Source organism: Caloenas nicobarica, chromosome 21 (assembly GCF_036013445.1).
Source record: "Caloenas nicobarica isolate bCalNic1 chromosome 21, bCalNic1.hap1, whole genome shotgun sequence".
Lineage (NCBI taxonomy): Eukaryota > Metazoa > Chordata > Aves > Columbiformes > Columbidae > Caloenas > Caloenas nicobarica.
In genome coordinates, this window is record NC_088265.1 from 6,771,932 (window position 1) to 6,785,338 (window position 13,407).

General features: G+C 45.9%; 2 protein-coding genes across 2 annotated transcripts; one reads left to right on the top strand and one right to left on the bottom strand.

The window, feature by feature from the left end:
* Positions 1-8,850: 8,850 nt before the first annotated feature.
* LOC135997017 (olfactory receptor 10AG1-like) lies at positions 8,851-11,326 on the bottom strand. Its single transcript, XM_065649385.1, is given in 3 exon segments — positions 8,851-9,396; positions 9,398-9,869; positions 11,268-11,326. Coding segments are annotated over 3 exon segments (1,077 nt in total).
* A 155-nt stretch (positions 11,327-11,481) lies between these two features.
* On the top strand, positions 11,482-13,407 carry LOC135997018 (olfactory receptor 14C36-like). The gene is made up of 2 exons (XM_065649386.1): positions 11,482-12,064; positions 13,328-13,407. Exons 1-2 carry the CDS (start codon positions 11,482-11,484, stop codon positions 13,405-13,407), a joined length of 663 nt encoding a protein of 220 aa, XP_065505458.1.

Below are 13,407 nucleotides of genomic sequence, written 5' to 3' on the forward strand. Positions count from 1 at the left end.
GTGATTAGGTGTTTTGCAAGCCACTCCTATCTCGGTTATGTGAGCAGACTGACCTCAAGCTGAAAGCATTTATATATTTTTAGATTAGCAATTGCACACAGGATTCATTCTTTTAAGTGATGACAATAATTCATCTACATATCAAATAAGTCTCACTTTTTCTAAACTCTTTTAGTGACTGCAACCCAACACGTAATCACACATTGAAACATAACATACAAACATACAAATATAACAACTGCTAATACAAGAATTACAATCAATTTCTTAATCCCTGTCTGTAAATCAGGAATCCAGGATATCAGTCATGTCCAAACTTCTTTAAATCTGTAAGAGGTATTGCTTTTCTGTATCTCATGCAAGAGGTATTATGTTTCCAAATCTCCCATAACTCAGCCATGATTCTTTTAGATTGATCAACATTTGAATGAAATGTTTTCCCAAAAGTGGTCCCTAATACATTAACAGGAAGGGATATTCCTAATATAAGAACACCTTTCTTTGAATTTTCCAGGAAATGTGTGCATACACAGCAATTGGTCTTGTAAGCTGTCTGCATTGTCTTCTGGATCATCATAAAATGTACATTATGGGTCCATGGATTCTCCTGATTTAACAGTCTATGAACTTACTATACCATATAACAGGCAAAGACTTATGTAACTGTAATACTTGTTTAAGCAGATATCTATGAAGAAAACAGGCTAATATTAATGCTACAATGAATATTAACAAACCTCTTTAAACACAATCAAATTCTGTATAAGATTCTATTTAGTCTATTCTATTTAGTCTATTTAGTTTTAGTGTTAAAGGAGTGATCTCTTCTGCTTTCTACCCAGTCTCTGTACTTTTCTTTAATCTAGTGTGGTGAATCCAGGAATTGACTCCCTTAAGTGCCACAGCTATGTTGGTCACCAACAGTACCGTACAGGGTCCTTTCCACCGCTCTTTCAAAGGTTTGTCCCTCCAGGTCCAAAGACAGACTGGATCTCCAGGTCGGAAGGGAGGTACTGCACGTTCGATGCCACAGGTGCTTTCTCCTGGATATACCTATGTAATGATGAAGAGGTTTTTCCCAAAGACAACGTATATTCAGTGAGCATTTAGTTCCCCAAAATATATATTTGATCAGTTTTTCCTGTCAAGTTTACTGAACAGGATCTCCCATACAGTATTTCAAATGGGCTTACTTCTTCTCTTACTCTGAGGGTATTGCGAATTCTCAGTAAATCAATTGGCAATACATGTATCTATTTTTAATTAGTTTCCTGACACAATTTAGCTAATTGCCTTTTTATAGATTGATTCATTCTTTCTACCTTTCCACTAGATTGAGTTCTCCAAGGGGCATGCAAATCCCACCTTACCCCAAGAAGAGTTGAAATGGACTGTATTATTTCTGCTATAAAATGTGGACTGGCCAAACCTTTCACAGAATCACAGAATGTTAGGGATTGGAAGGGACCTCGAAAGATCATCTAGTCCAATCCCCCTGCAGGAACACCTAGGTGAGGTTACACAGGAAGGTGTCCAGGTGGGTTTTGAATGTCTCCAGAGAAGGAGAATCCACAACCTCCCTGGGCAGCCTGTTCCAGTGTTCCGTCACCCTCACTGAGAAGAAGTTTCTTCTCAAATTTAAGTGGAACCTCTTGTGTTCCAGCTTGAACCCATTACCCCTTGTCTTACTGTTGGTTGTCACCGAGAAGAGCCTGGCTCCATCCTCGTGACACCCACCCTTTATATATTTATAAACATTGATGAGGTCACCCCTCAGTCTCCTCTTCTCCAAGCTAAAGAGACCCAGCTCCCTCAGCCTTTCCTCATAAGGGAGATGCTCCACTCCCTTAATCATCTTTGTGGCCCTGCGCTGGACTCTCTCCAGCAGTTCCCTGTCCTTCTTGAACTGAGGGGCCCAGAACTGGACACAATATTCCAGATGAGGTCTCACCAGGGCAGAGTAGAGGGGAAGGAGAACCTCTCTCGACCTACTAACCACCCCGCTTCTAATACGCCCCAGGATGCCATTGGCCTTCTTGGCCACAAAGGCACAGGTCTGGCTCATGGTTATCCTGTTGTCCACCAGGACCCCCAGGTCCCTTTCCCCTACACTGCTCTCTAATAGGTCATTCCCCAACCTGTACTGGAACCTGGGGTTGTTCCTGCCCAGATGCAAGACTCTACATTTTCCCTTGTTATATTTCATTAAATTTTTCCCCACCCAACTCTCTAGCCTGTCCAGATCTCGCTGGATGGCAGCACAGCCCTCTGGCATGTCAGCCGCTCCTCCCAGCTTGGTGTCATCAGCAAACTTGCTGATAGTACACTCAATTCCCTCATCCAAGTCATTGATGAATATATTGAACAGTATTGGTCCCAGAACTGACCCTTGAGGCACTCCACTAGATACAGGCCTCCAACCAGACTCTGACCCATTGATCACGACTCTCTGGCTTCTTTCCCTCAGCCAGTTTGTGGTCCACCTCACCACCCGATCATCCAGTCCACACTTCCTCAGTTTTGCCGTGAGGATGCTGTGGGAGACGGTGTCAAATGCTTTGCTGAAGTCAAGGTAGACCACATCCACTGCTCTGCCATCGTCAATCCACCTTGTTACGTCTTCATAAAAGGCTATGAGGTTGGTCAAACACGACTTCCCCTTGGTGAAGCCATGTTGACAGTCCCTGATGACCCTCTTATCCTTGATATGTCTTAAGATGGCACCAAGGATAAGGTGTTCCATCACTTTCCCAGGGATGGAGGTGAGGATGACCAGTCTATAGCTGCCCGGGTCCTCCTTCTTGCCCTTTTTGAAAACCGGAGTGACATTTGCTTTCCTCCAGTCCTCAGGCACCTCTCCCGTTTCCCAAGACTTGGCAAAGATGATGGAGAGCGGTCCAGCAATGACTTCAGCCAGCTCCCTCAGCACCCGTGGGTGCATCCCATCTGGACCCATGGATTTATGGATGTCCGGATTGCTTAACTGGTCCCTAACCCAGTCCTCATCAACTGAGGCAAACTCCTCCATTGCCCTGCCTTCCTCTGGGGCCTCAGGGGTACGGGGCTCCTCAGGACAGCCTCAGGCAGAGCAGACAGAAGCAAAGAAGGCATTCAGTAATTCTGCCTTCTCTGTATCTTCTGTCACCAGGGCACCCACCCCATTCATCAGTGGGCCTACATTGCCTCTGGTGTTAGTTTTATCTGCCATGTATTTGAAGAAGCTCTTCCTGTTGTCCTTGACCCTTCTCGCCAGGTTTAACTCTAAGGAGGCCTTAGCTTTCCTAGTTGCCTCCCTACATCCTTTAACAACAGCCTTATATTCTTCCCAAGTGGCCAGCCCCTCCTTCCATGATTTGTAAACCCTCCTCTTCCACTTGAGTTTGCCCAGCAGTTCCCTGTTTAACCACGCAGGTCTCCTGGCGCCCTTCCTTGACTTCCTGCGCGTCGGGATGCACTGATCTTGAGCTTGGTAGAAGCAGTCCCTGAATGTTAACCAACTATCTTGGGCCCCTTTACCTTCAAACAGCCTTGCCCACGGGATTTCCTCCAGCAATTGTTTGAAAAGGCCAAAGTCGGCCCTGCTGAAGTCCAGGGTTGCAATTCTGCTCGGTATTCTGCTCCCACCACAGGAGATCCTGAACTCCAAATACTCCAAATACTCCATACTTTGGTATGATTTCTTTCAATAATTTCTTTGCTACTTCTCTAGCATTGTTTGTCCAGCATGGGAAAGCTTCAGATCATCCAGAAAAGGTATCTACTAGTATAAAAAGCTATTTATAATTATCACACTTTGGTAATTCAGAAAAATCAATTTACCAGTATTGTCCCAGAAAATTCCCTCTTTTTACCTCTCCAGGTGGAGGCTTTAACCCTGTCTTACAACTTTGCATTTTGGGTCCAATTGCATATCTTTTAACATTTGCTATCATAGCACCTGCTAGGTTTTGTGGAATCAGGGCACATATTATCACTCCATTGGCCACTTTCTTTGCAGTTTCATCAGCTTTATGACTACCTTGTATAATTTCAGGTTGTCCAAATTGGTTAGCCTTACAGTGCACTACTGACACCTCTTCAGGTTTTATAACAGCTTCTAACAGCTTCAGTGTTTCTTGCCCATGTTTGATAGGTGTCCCTCATTAAGTCAGAAGTCACAACCCTGTGGTGTGTTGTCCTGGTCTGATACGCCCTAGTTCATGAGGAATGGACATGCGGACATCGGTTCAAAGAAGCACATCCCAGTGCTGCATTCAGGCAGTTTCCCATAGATTTTACTGCCAACATGGAGTGACCTGGAGACACTGTCTGCCTCATAGACCTTTGTGGAACCCCAAGGAATACTTGATGGCATTTGTGCTCACTTGGGTTCATCTCACCTCACATACATGATGTGCATGCTCACATCTCATCTGAAGGACACAGACATGGACTCCTGACCTACTCATTCAATGTCCCTCCATGGAGGAAAGAATGATGTCTCTGAGCTGGGGTGGGAGGCAATTACTGGAAATGATGGTAGTAAGGGGCCGGTCCATGATGATTGCCCTGGGGCAGATTCTGCGGGGCATCCAGCGATCATGGACACAGACCAGACTCTGCTCTGCTGGTCCTTCAGGCCTCTCACAGGAGGCCTGGCTGTAAGAGGACACAGCTGTGTGCCCCAACCCTGCACACCCACACAGTTTAGCCGTACACTGGTGTTTAGATCTGCAGGCCACTTTCTTGGGCATGTTCTGGAGAGAAACTTTGGAAGAAGACCTAAACATTCAGGCAGATCCCATTAGAGATCAACTTTCTTTATGGACTTTCTTTATGGAAAGACTGTTCTGGAGGCCAGCTCTGTCACAGAAATGGCCATTGCTTGTGCCTGCCTCTTGTCACAGGACTGCAAGGCAGCAGGACTGTGACCAAGCTGCCAGAGCACTCAGGCCTTGCACCAACAACAAGGGATCAGTAAGAAAGTGTGGAATTTCAAAGAGAACAGCACCAAGCACTGAACTCCCTGAAAGTTCTGCCATGCTGGACTCTGTTCCCCTCCATCCATGAGAGAGGAACTCTCCCTGCAGCTCCAAACAGGCCTTGGAGGAATGATCTAATGAAAAAAAATCGTTGAAGGGCTCTTTATTTTGTTTTAAAACATAGGGAGCATGGCTCCTCATTTAGGATCCACTTAGTCAGAAAAGAGAAGCAGACAGTTAATTAGAAAGGGCCATTCCATTGGTGCCTTCTCTCACCGGAAATCCTGCTGCATCCGTGCAAAATTTGGTGCCTTTCTCTGACCACTCTTTCAGCACAGACAATCATAAAAAGATAACTGCTTCCTAGTAGATGGTCAAAAAGACCCTGTTGAGGAATGCTCAGCATGAGCACTGGAGGAAGCAGATAAGTATATAGTAAGCAACACGAAGATCCAGGAATGTTAAGGCCACTTCTGAAAAGCAAGTGACTCTGAGCAGTGCTGATTGACCATGTGTAGGTATGGGAAAGAGATTGGGTGATGTCAGGGAGAAAGAAGGGGATGGCTGATGGCTGCAGCCTTTGCACTAATCTGGGATCTGATCCTTTGCCTTGTTTAGCTAAAAAGGAAACAGCTGCCATCTTCCACCTCTCCTCCACAAAAATGTGGAGAAAAAATATGAAGCAGGAATAATTTAAGGGCAATACTGTTTAAGAATTGTAATATTTAAATTAAAAGAAAGACTGAGCAGTAGAGAAAAAGCACTGTTTTAAAAACTTCATACCAGAAAACAGCTACAGAGAACTTATGGCTATTTTGTCAAGGAAAAATGAATGCTAGGAATTAAATTGAAGTGCTTTAATTAATCATAATGAAGAATAGGAAGTAACTCCCTTACAGCACTTTGCTGTTACTTTTATTAGTGACAGTACCACTAATTCCTTAAACATTCTTGAGAGCTTGTTTTTCTCATTTCCAAAGCTCAACCTACTCAGATCATTAAAGGACTAACTCAAATCTCTGTAACCCAAATCTCTCTAACTTTGTCTCATCAAAGGTCTTTTATCCCAGGACGCTTCTCACCACCACTTCAATACACTGCCCAGTCTCTATTTTTCATCTGGGTGAATTCAGGATATTCCTTAGCAGAGCCTTCCCTACAAAAGTCTTTTCTACATGCTAATTGCACTGGAATCACCTCATGTTGTGTACAGCTCCACCTTCTTTCTGCAGAGCTCCATGGAATGGACGGTTTTCTTGTTTCTTTCATGCCCATTCACCTTCATCACCTTTTAATATTTTATGCATATCAAATATTGCCTCAGGAAACACACCTGTCCCTCACAGCTTCAGCCATTTCTGACTGCATACTGAGATATTTCCCTCCTGGGAGCAGACTTCATGCAAAGCTGCTCCATACATGGAAACACACTTCAGTGCTGCATACGTTTGGGCTAAAAAAACTCCACCAGTCTCATTTTTCAAAGAGACGGTTTCAGAGCAGCAAAGCAGATTCAGCATGTAAATGCTTGTGCTGCTTCTGGCTGGGCTAGAGTTCCTTTTCTCCACAGTAGCTGTTTGGGGCTGTGTTTTTGATTTGTGCTGAAAATAGTGTTGATAACTGAGGGATGTTTTTGTTATCACTGAGCAGTGCTTACACAGCATCAAGGCCTTTTCTGCCTCTCATACCAACCCATCAGGAAGTAGGCTGGGGGTGCACAAGAAGTATGGAGGGGACCCAGCTGAGACAGCTGGCGACAACTGACCAAAGGGAGATTCCCTGCCACATAAAAAAAGCTGTGGATGTTGTGTACTTAGGCTTCATATACTGTATCCCACACCGTTCTCCTTGAGAAGCTGACAGCTCATGGCCTGGATGGGTGTACTCTGCAACAGATAAAGAACTGGCTGGACGGCCAGGCCCAAAGAGTTGTGGTGAATGGAGCCAAATCCAGTTGGCGGCTGGTAACAAGTGGTGTTCCCCAGGTCTCAGTATTGGGGCCAGTTCTGTTTAATCTCTCTATCAACAATCTGGATGAGGGGATTGAGTGCCCTGTTAGTAAGTCTGCAGATGACACCAAATTGGCTGGGAGTGTTGATCTGCTGGAGGGTGGGACGGCCATACAGAGGGATCTGGACTGGCTGGACTGATGGGCTGACACCAATTGTATGAGGTTTAACAAGGCCAAGTGCCGGGTCCTGCACTTTGGTCCCAACAACCCCAGGTAGTGCTACAGGCTCGGGGAAGAGTGGCTGGAAAGCTGCCTGGTGGAAAAGGATCTGGGAGTGCTGATGGACAGCCGGCTCTATATGAGCCAGCACTGTGCCCAGGTGGCCAAAAAGGCTAACAGCATCCTGAATTGTATCACAAATAGTGTGGCCAGCAGGACTAGGGAAGTGATTGTGTCACTGTACTCAGCACTGGTGAGGCCCCACCTTGAATCCTGTGTTCAGTTTTGGGCCCCTCACTATAGGAAAGACATTGAAATACTAGAGAGAGTGCAGAGGAGGTGACGAAGCTGGTGAGGGGCCTGGAGCACAAGTGTTATAAGGAGCGGTTGAGGGAACTGAGGCTATTTAGCCTGGAGAAAAGGAGGCTGAGGGGAGACCTTATTGCTGCCTACAACTGCCTGAAAGGAGGCTGTAGCATGGATGGTGTTCGTCTCTTCTTCCAAGGAACAAGTGACAGAACAAGAGGAAGTGGCCCCAAATTACCCCAGGGGAGGTTTAGATTGGATATTAGGAAATAATTTTTCATGGAAAGGGTTGTCAGGCATTGGAACAGGCTGCCCAGGGAGGTGGTGGAGTCATACCCTAGAGGTGTTTAAAAGGCATTTAGATGAGGTTCTTAGGGACATAGTTTAGTGCTAGAGTTAGGTTATGGTTGGACTTGATGATCCTGAGAGCCTCTTCCAACCAAAATGATTCTATGATTCTATAACGTCATGCTCAGCATATAAAGCTGGGGGAAAAAGAAGGAAGTGGGGAACATTCAGAGCGATGGCATTTGTCTTCCCAAGTCACAGCTACATGTGATATAGCCCTGCTTTCCTGGAGATGGGCTGAACACTTGCCTGCTGCTTGGAAGCAGTGAATATTGTTTTGCTTTTCTTGTGTGCACTCATTTTGTTTTCATAGTAAAATACGTTTATGTCAACCCAGGAGTTTTCTCACTTTTTCTCACTTTTACCCTTCTGATTCTCTTCCCCATCCCACCAGGTGGGGAGTGGGGGCGGGGGGGGGGGGTGGGGCACGGGGCAGAGTGACCAAGTGGCTGCGGGGCTTTGTTACTGTCTGGTGTTAAACCATGACAAACAGAAATTCCAGAGGTCTCTGGGCCTCTACTCAAGCGCTGGACTGGTCAGCTGGTGATTTCTGGTTTTTTTATTCCTTGTGTCAAGTTTGTTTAGCATTATTACACAACTCAACGCAAGACTCCTAGCAGCAGAAGATGACCTTCATGGTTTTTATCTTTTTTAATCTGATTCCACACAGGGACATTGTAGGCAACCCATGGGGTGTAACAGGGAGTTTCTCATTGCTGAGGGTTGTCATCTCTTCATCATTTTTATCAACCTCTGGACCCCACTGACTACTGGCCATGCTTTGACTATTACCCTTTGATGTTACCTTGGTCAGACACAGCCTGAAGTAGTTGTTGGCATTAATCTATTTGGGGGCACTGGAGACGCTCTAGAGTACAAAGACAACATGGTGGGGCATGAGATAACAGTAATATCTCAGAAGACCTTTGTCCTTTTTGAGCAGGATGAAAGCCAGGCTGGACACATGGTTTTGTTTCAGCAAATATGGAATGCTTTGTTCAGGCAACCACATACCCCAGTGGGATTTTTGGTACTATTTGGGAGTGTTTCACATAATCTTTAGTATCACTTTGTCCATAGAAGTCTCTTCAAGGCAATTCTCACTTCCTTATTTCTGAGGCTATAGATGAGAGGGTTAAACATAGGGGTCACAATTGTGTAAATCAGAACAAAGTATTTGTTGGTGTCTACAGAATCCCTTGACCACTGCTTTAAGTAGACGACTGTGGCTGAGCCGAAGAAGAGCGTCACCACCCCAAGGTGTGAAGAACAGGTGGAAAAGGCTTTGTGTCTTCCCAGAACTGAAGGTATTTTTAGAATTGCCTTGATAATTTGAATGTATGAAAGAATTATTAAGGAGAAGGAAAGGATCACAAATACCAGGACAAGGGCGTAAAATATCACTTCGTTCCAGAAGGTGTCTGCACAAGCCAGTTCCAGCAGAGGAGTGACACCACAGATAGAGTGATGAAGGTCATGGGATGCACGGAAGGGCAAAGTGAACACCTGGTAGGTCTGTCCTATTTGCACTGGTATCACAACCACCCATGACCCCACCACCATCCTCATGCAGAGACTTCTGCTCATGATGAGGGTATAGTGCAGGGGGGTCACATATGGCTATGTAGCAGTTGTAGGCCATGGCAGCCAGGAAAAGACATTCGATGCTGCCCAACGAAACCAGGGAATACATCTGGGCATCACAGCCAAGGAAGCAGATCCTGCCATCTGCCATCAGGAAACCCACCAGCATTTTTGGCAGAGTGACTGATGTATAGCAGATCTCCAGGATGGACAAGTTCCTCAGAAAGAAATACATGGGGCTGTGAAGGCTTGAGTCCACCACTGTGATGAGTGCAATGAGGCTATTCCCTGTAAGGACCATGAGGTAGATGGCCAGGAATACTGTGAAGCACAGGCCCTGCAGGCCAGAGTGGTCAGAAAATCCCAGAAGAACGAATCCAGATCCAATAGTGTGATTCTCCAAACCTTTTCTTTGGAGTATTTTCCCTATACAGAGCAATCCAAACAACAGGCTCTTAGAGGATGCTGATGGCTTGTCCAACATCACAAACACTTCAAGCCTAGAGAAAGATAACAAACATAAGTATAGATGTGACTACAGGATTAGGTGAGCTCGACCAAGATCTGCATGAATGTTTGGAAATCTAACATGGTTTGCTTGCTGCAAATGGGTTTGTAAAGAGAGGAAAGAACAGAACTCTTGAGCCTGAATGACTGTTTTCCATCATATGGATAAAAGAAACTTGACTTACTTTTTAAGAGATTATTTTATTAAATAGAACACCTGGTGATAGATGAGAAAAACGGAAGAAAATGCATAAATTCTAGCCCCTTTAAGAACAGTCTTACTTATGTTCCTTGTCCAGAACTTAGATCTGGAGTGTCTCCTCATGAGACATTTCTCCTTTCCCTTCCCCTTCAATTTCTATCATCTGCTACCTGGCACTTGCATCATGCTTTCTCAAATCTAAGCTTTTACCACTGAAGTCTGCAGCTAAACGGTAGTTCAAGTTCAGTGAAAAATAAAACACATTCCTCAGCTCTATATGAAGTCAAAATTGCTTCCAGTAAAGTCTCCTTTCCAAAGTGGATAACTTCAGAGGAAAACCTCTAGTGAGATACATAGGAAAGAACAGGTACAAACACAATTGAGAAGTTGGCTAAAGAGCCCTTCAGACAGACTTCTGACAGACATGGCAAGCTTCCTGAAGCTCAGAGCAGCACCTGGGTAGCTGAGAGATGTCTGAACAAATAGAGAGCAATGGGAGGAGGAAAACTGGACAGACACTGGAAAATGTGTAAGTCCAGACAGTCTCCTGAACAGAAGTTTTTAGAAGCGGTTAAGTTTGAGCAGGACCTGTGGAAACATGTGAAAGAGTGGTGAGAGTCGCTACACAGTATAATGGGCAGAGCAGTGTCATGGGTGTAACAGGAAAGATCAGTATTTCTTCTCCTGAGCGTAGTATATGGGCTGGAAATGTCCATGCTGGCATCATGGCAAAACACTGTTGGCGGAGGAACAGTGTTCAATGCATTTCAGCTGATGAAATATGTGCTAATATTTTATTTAAAAGTGGAGAACAGTTCCTCAGCTCTGCAGGCAGAGCACAGCTGTGCTTGTACCTTGGGGCCAGGAAGGTGCTCACCATGCCAAGGCCAAAGCTGGGCAGCTGGAGGGGAGTTCCTTCAGTTGATGCAAGCTCTCTGCAAGGGATGGGATTCATCCTGCCTTGTATTAATGGTGAGAGTACATCACACAAACTGAATTATTTACAGTAACATGGCCTTTTATCAAAATCACCTTAGGTGTGGCAATGTCTGCAGCTGTAGCTCAATCTCCATCAGGCAGTTCTTGTCCTGCTTCCTGCTTGGTAATGGTGCTCTCTAACTACCCTCAATCCAAATGTGAGTACCAAATGAGCTCCAGCCTGATCTTTGCACAAGCATTCAGAACTCACAAAGTGTAGATGTACCTAAGGGAGGTCTTTGTCTCCCCAGCTACTAGTTTCGGATCCATGGATGTGGAACAGAGAGACATGGTCATTACCAGAGGAGAAAATAGAAAGTGCTACTGAGAAACACAGCTAGAGTGGTTAGGGTCAGAGGAGCCTCTCTAGATTTTAAGTTGTTGTTTCTTTTTTGGAACAGAGGCCCCATGTCAAGACACAGCAAATGTCCAACGGCAGCTCCATCACCCAGTTCCTCCTCCTGGCATTCACAGACACACAGGAGCTGCAGCTCTTGCACTTCTGGCTCTTCCTGGGCATCTACCCGGCTGCCCTCCTGGGCAATGACCTCATCATTACCACCATAGCCTGTGACCAGCACCTCCACACTCCCATGTACTTCTTCATCCTCAACCTCTTCCTACTTGACTTGGGCTCCGTCTCCGCTACTGTCCCCAAATCCATGGCAAATTCCCTCTGGGTCATCACAGCCATCTCCTATACAGGACGTGCTGCCCAAACCTTTTTGTTTCTCTTCTTGATCACAGCAGAATATTCTCTTCTCACCGTCATGTCCTACGACCGCTATGTTGCCATCTGCAAACCCCTGCACTACGGGACCCTCCTGGGCAGCAGACCTTGTGTCTACATGGCAGCAGCTGCCTGGGGCAGTGGATTTCTCACTGCTCTGCTGCACACAGCAACTACATTTTCACTGCCACTCTGCCAAGGTAATGCCCTGAACCAGTTCTTCTGTGAAATCCTCCAGATCCTCAAGCTCTCCTGCTCAGACACCTACCTCAGGGAAGGTGGGCTTCTTGTGGTTCCTATCTTAGTAATATTTGGGTGGATATTTTTCATCATGGTGTCCTATGTGCTGATCTTCAGGGCTGTGCTGAGGATCCCCTCTGAGCAGGGACAGCACAAAGCCTTTTCCATGTTCCTCCCTCACCTGCCTGTGGTCTCCCTGTTTATTGGTATTGGCACGTTTGCCTACTTGAAGCTTCCCTCCATCTCTTCCCTATCCCTCAACCTGTTGGTCTCTGTTCTGTGCCTCCAGCAGTGAATCCCCTAATCTACAGCATGAGGAACAAGGAAGTCAAGAATGCCCTGTGGAAACTATTTCAATACTTGGTACTTCAGATTATTAAGGTGCTCATTATCCCACGAGAGCTACACCACATTACTCAGGAATAGCCAGGACTAACTTTTCTTCATATATGTCTTTATTTGTCCTTAGTGCTTTATTTCATTTTAGTTTTTTATTTTTACTTGTGATAAAGCTATTCTTGGTCTCCTTCCTGACTTTTCTTGACCCAAAGCTCTAAGGAGCATATGGATCCAGGCTCCCTATTTAGATAAACTCAATAAATAAAGCTGCAGAAAGTTATTTGTCTCAGCTCCTATCTCTTCATATGTCCTCTGGAGCTGGGGGAGCAGGCCTGGCATGCAGGAGGGGTTCAGTAGGCAAATGCCCAGCTGCCCCACAGAGACAAATGCTGCCTCATGGAGGAGCAGCCCCAGTGGCCCTTGGGGCTACCCCTGGCTGCCTCAGTGGTCATTCCCTCTCTGCTGCCTGTGCCTCACAGCTGCTGCTTCCCTGGAGCCATGGACAAGGACAGCAACAGGATGCAGTCTTTTCAGTGCTGCTCTCCATATCCACACTGTCCTGCTTTGCCCTTGATTTGTGCTACGCCTAGGGTCTTGTGTATCTTGTAACAGTCCTGTTGTCCCTACAGTGGCAACTCTGGCTGCAGGCAGGAACAGACCACACGAACCACTTTATCAGAGCTGGTGTCTATGCGAGCACCACCATAACCACATAGGCTCCTTAGGGCAGGGCCAGAAGGCTGGATACCTCTTCCAAAGATGGTGTCGGGAATACACCCATGGAGCTGTTTCCTCAAGAGGGCTTTTGTTTTTCTTGATGAAATCAAGGGAACAGGCTCAGAGTCCCAGGGGGATATGTTTGGGTAAAAGGCCTAGACTAAGAGCTCCCCTCTTGGTTGCACATGTTCAATGAGACTGCAACAGGTCTTCAACTTATCTGTCTGTTGCTCTCTCACCTGCAGTGGGGCTGATGGCAGATGCTGTCCTGGAGAGCAATTGTGTGCACCCTGGAGAGCTCAGGACATCTCCAGTGACAGCATGA

Excerpts from the sequence above, each read along its gene's own strand:
- LOC135997018 (XM_065649386.1), top strand. The coding sequence starts at position 11,482 with ATGTCCAACGGCAGCTCCATCACCCAGTTCCTCCTCCTGGCATTCACA. Across the intron at positions 12,065-13,327 it reads AGACACCTACCTCAGGGAAG|TGGGGCTGATGGCAGATGCT; the intron begins GTGGGCTTCTTG and ends TCTCACCTGCAG.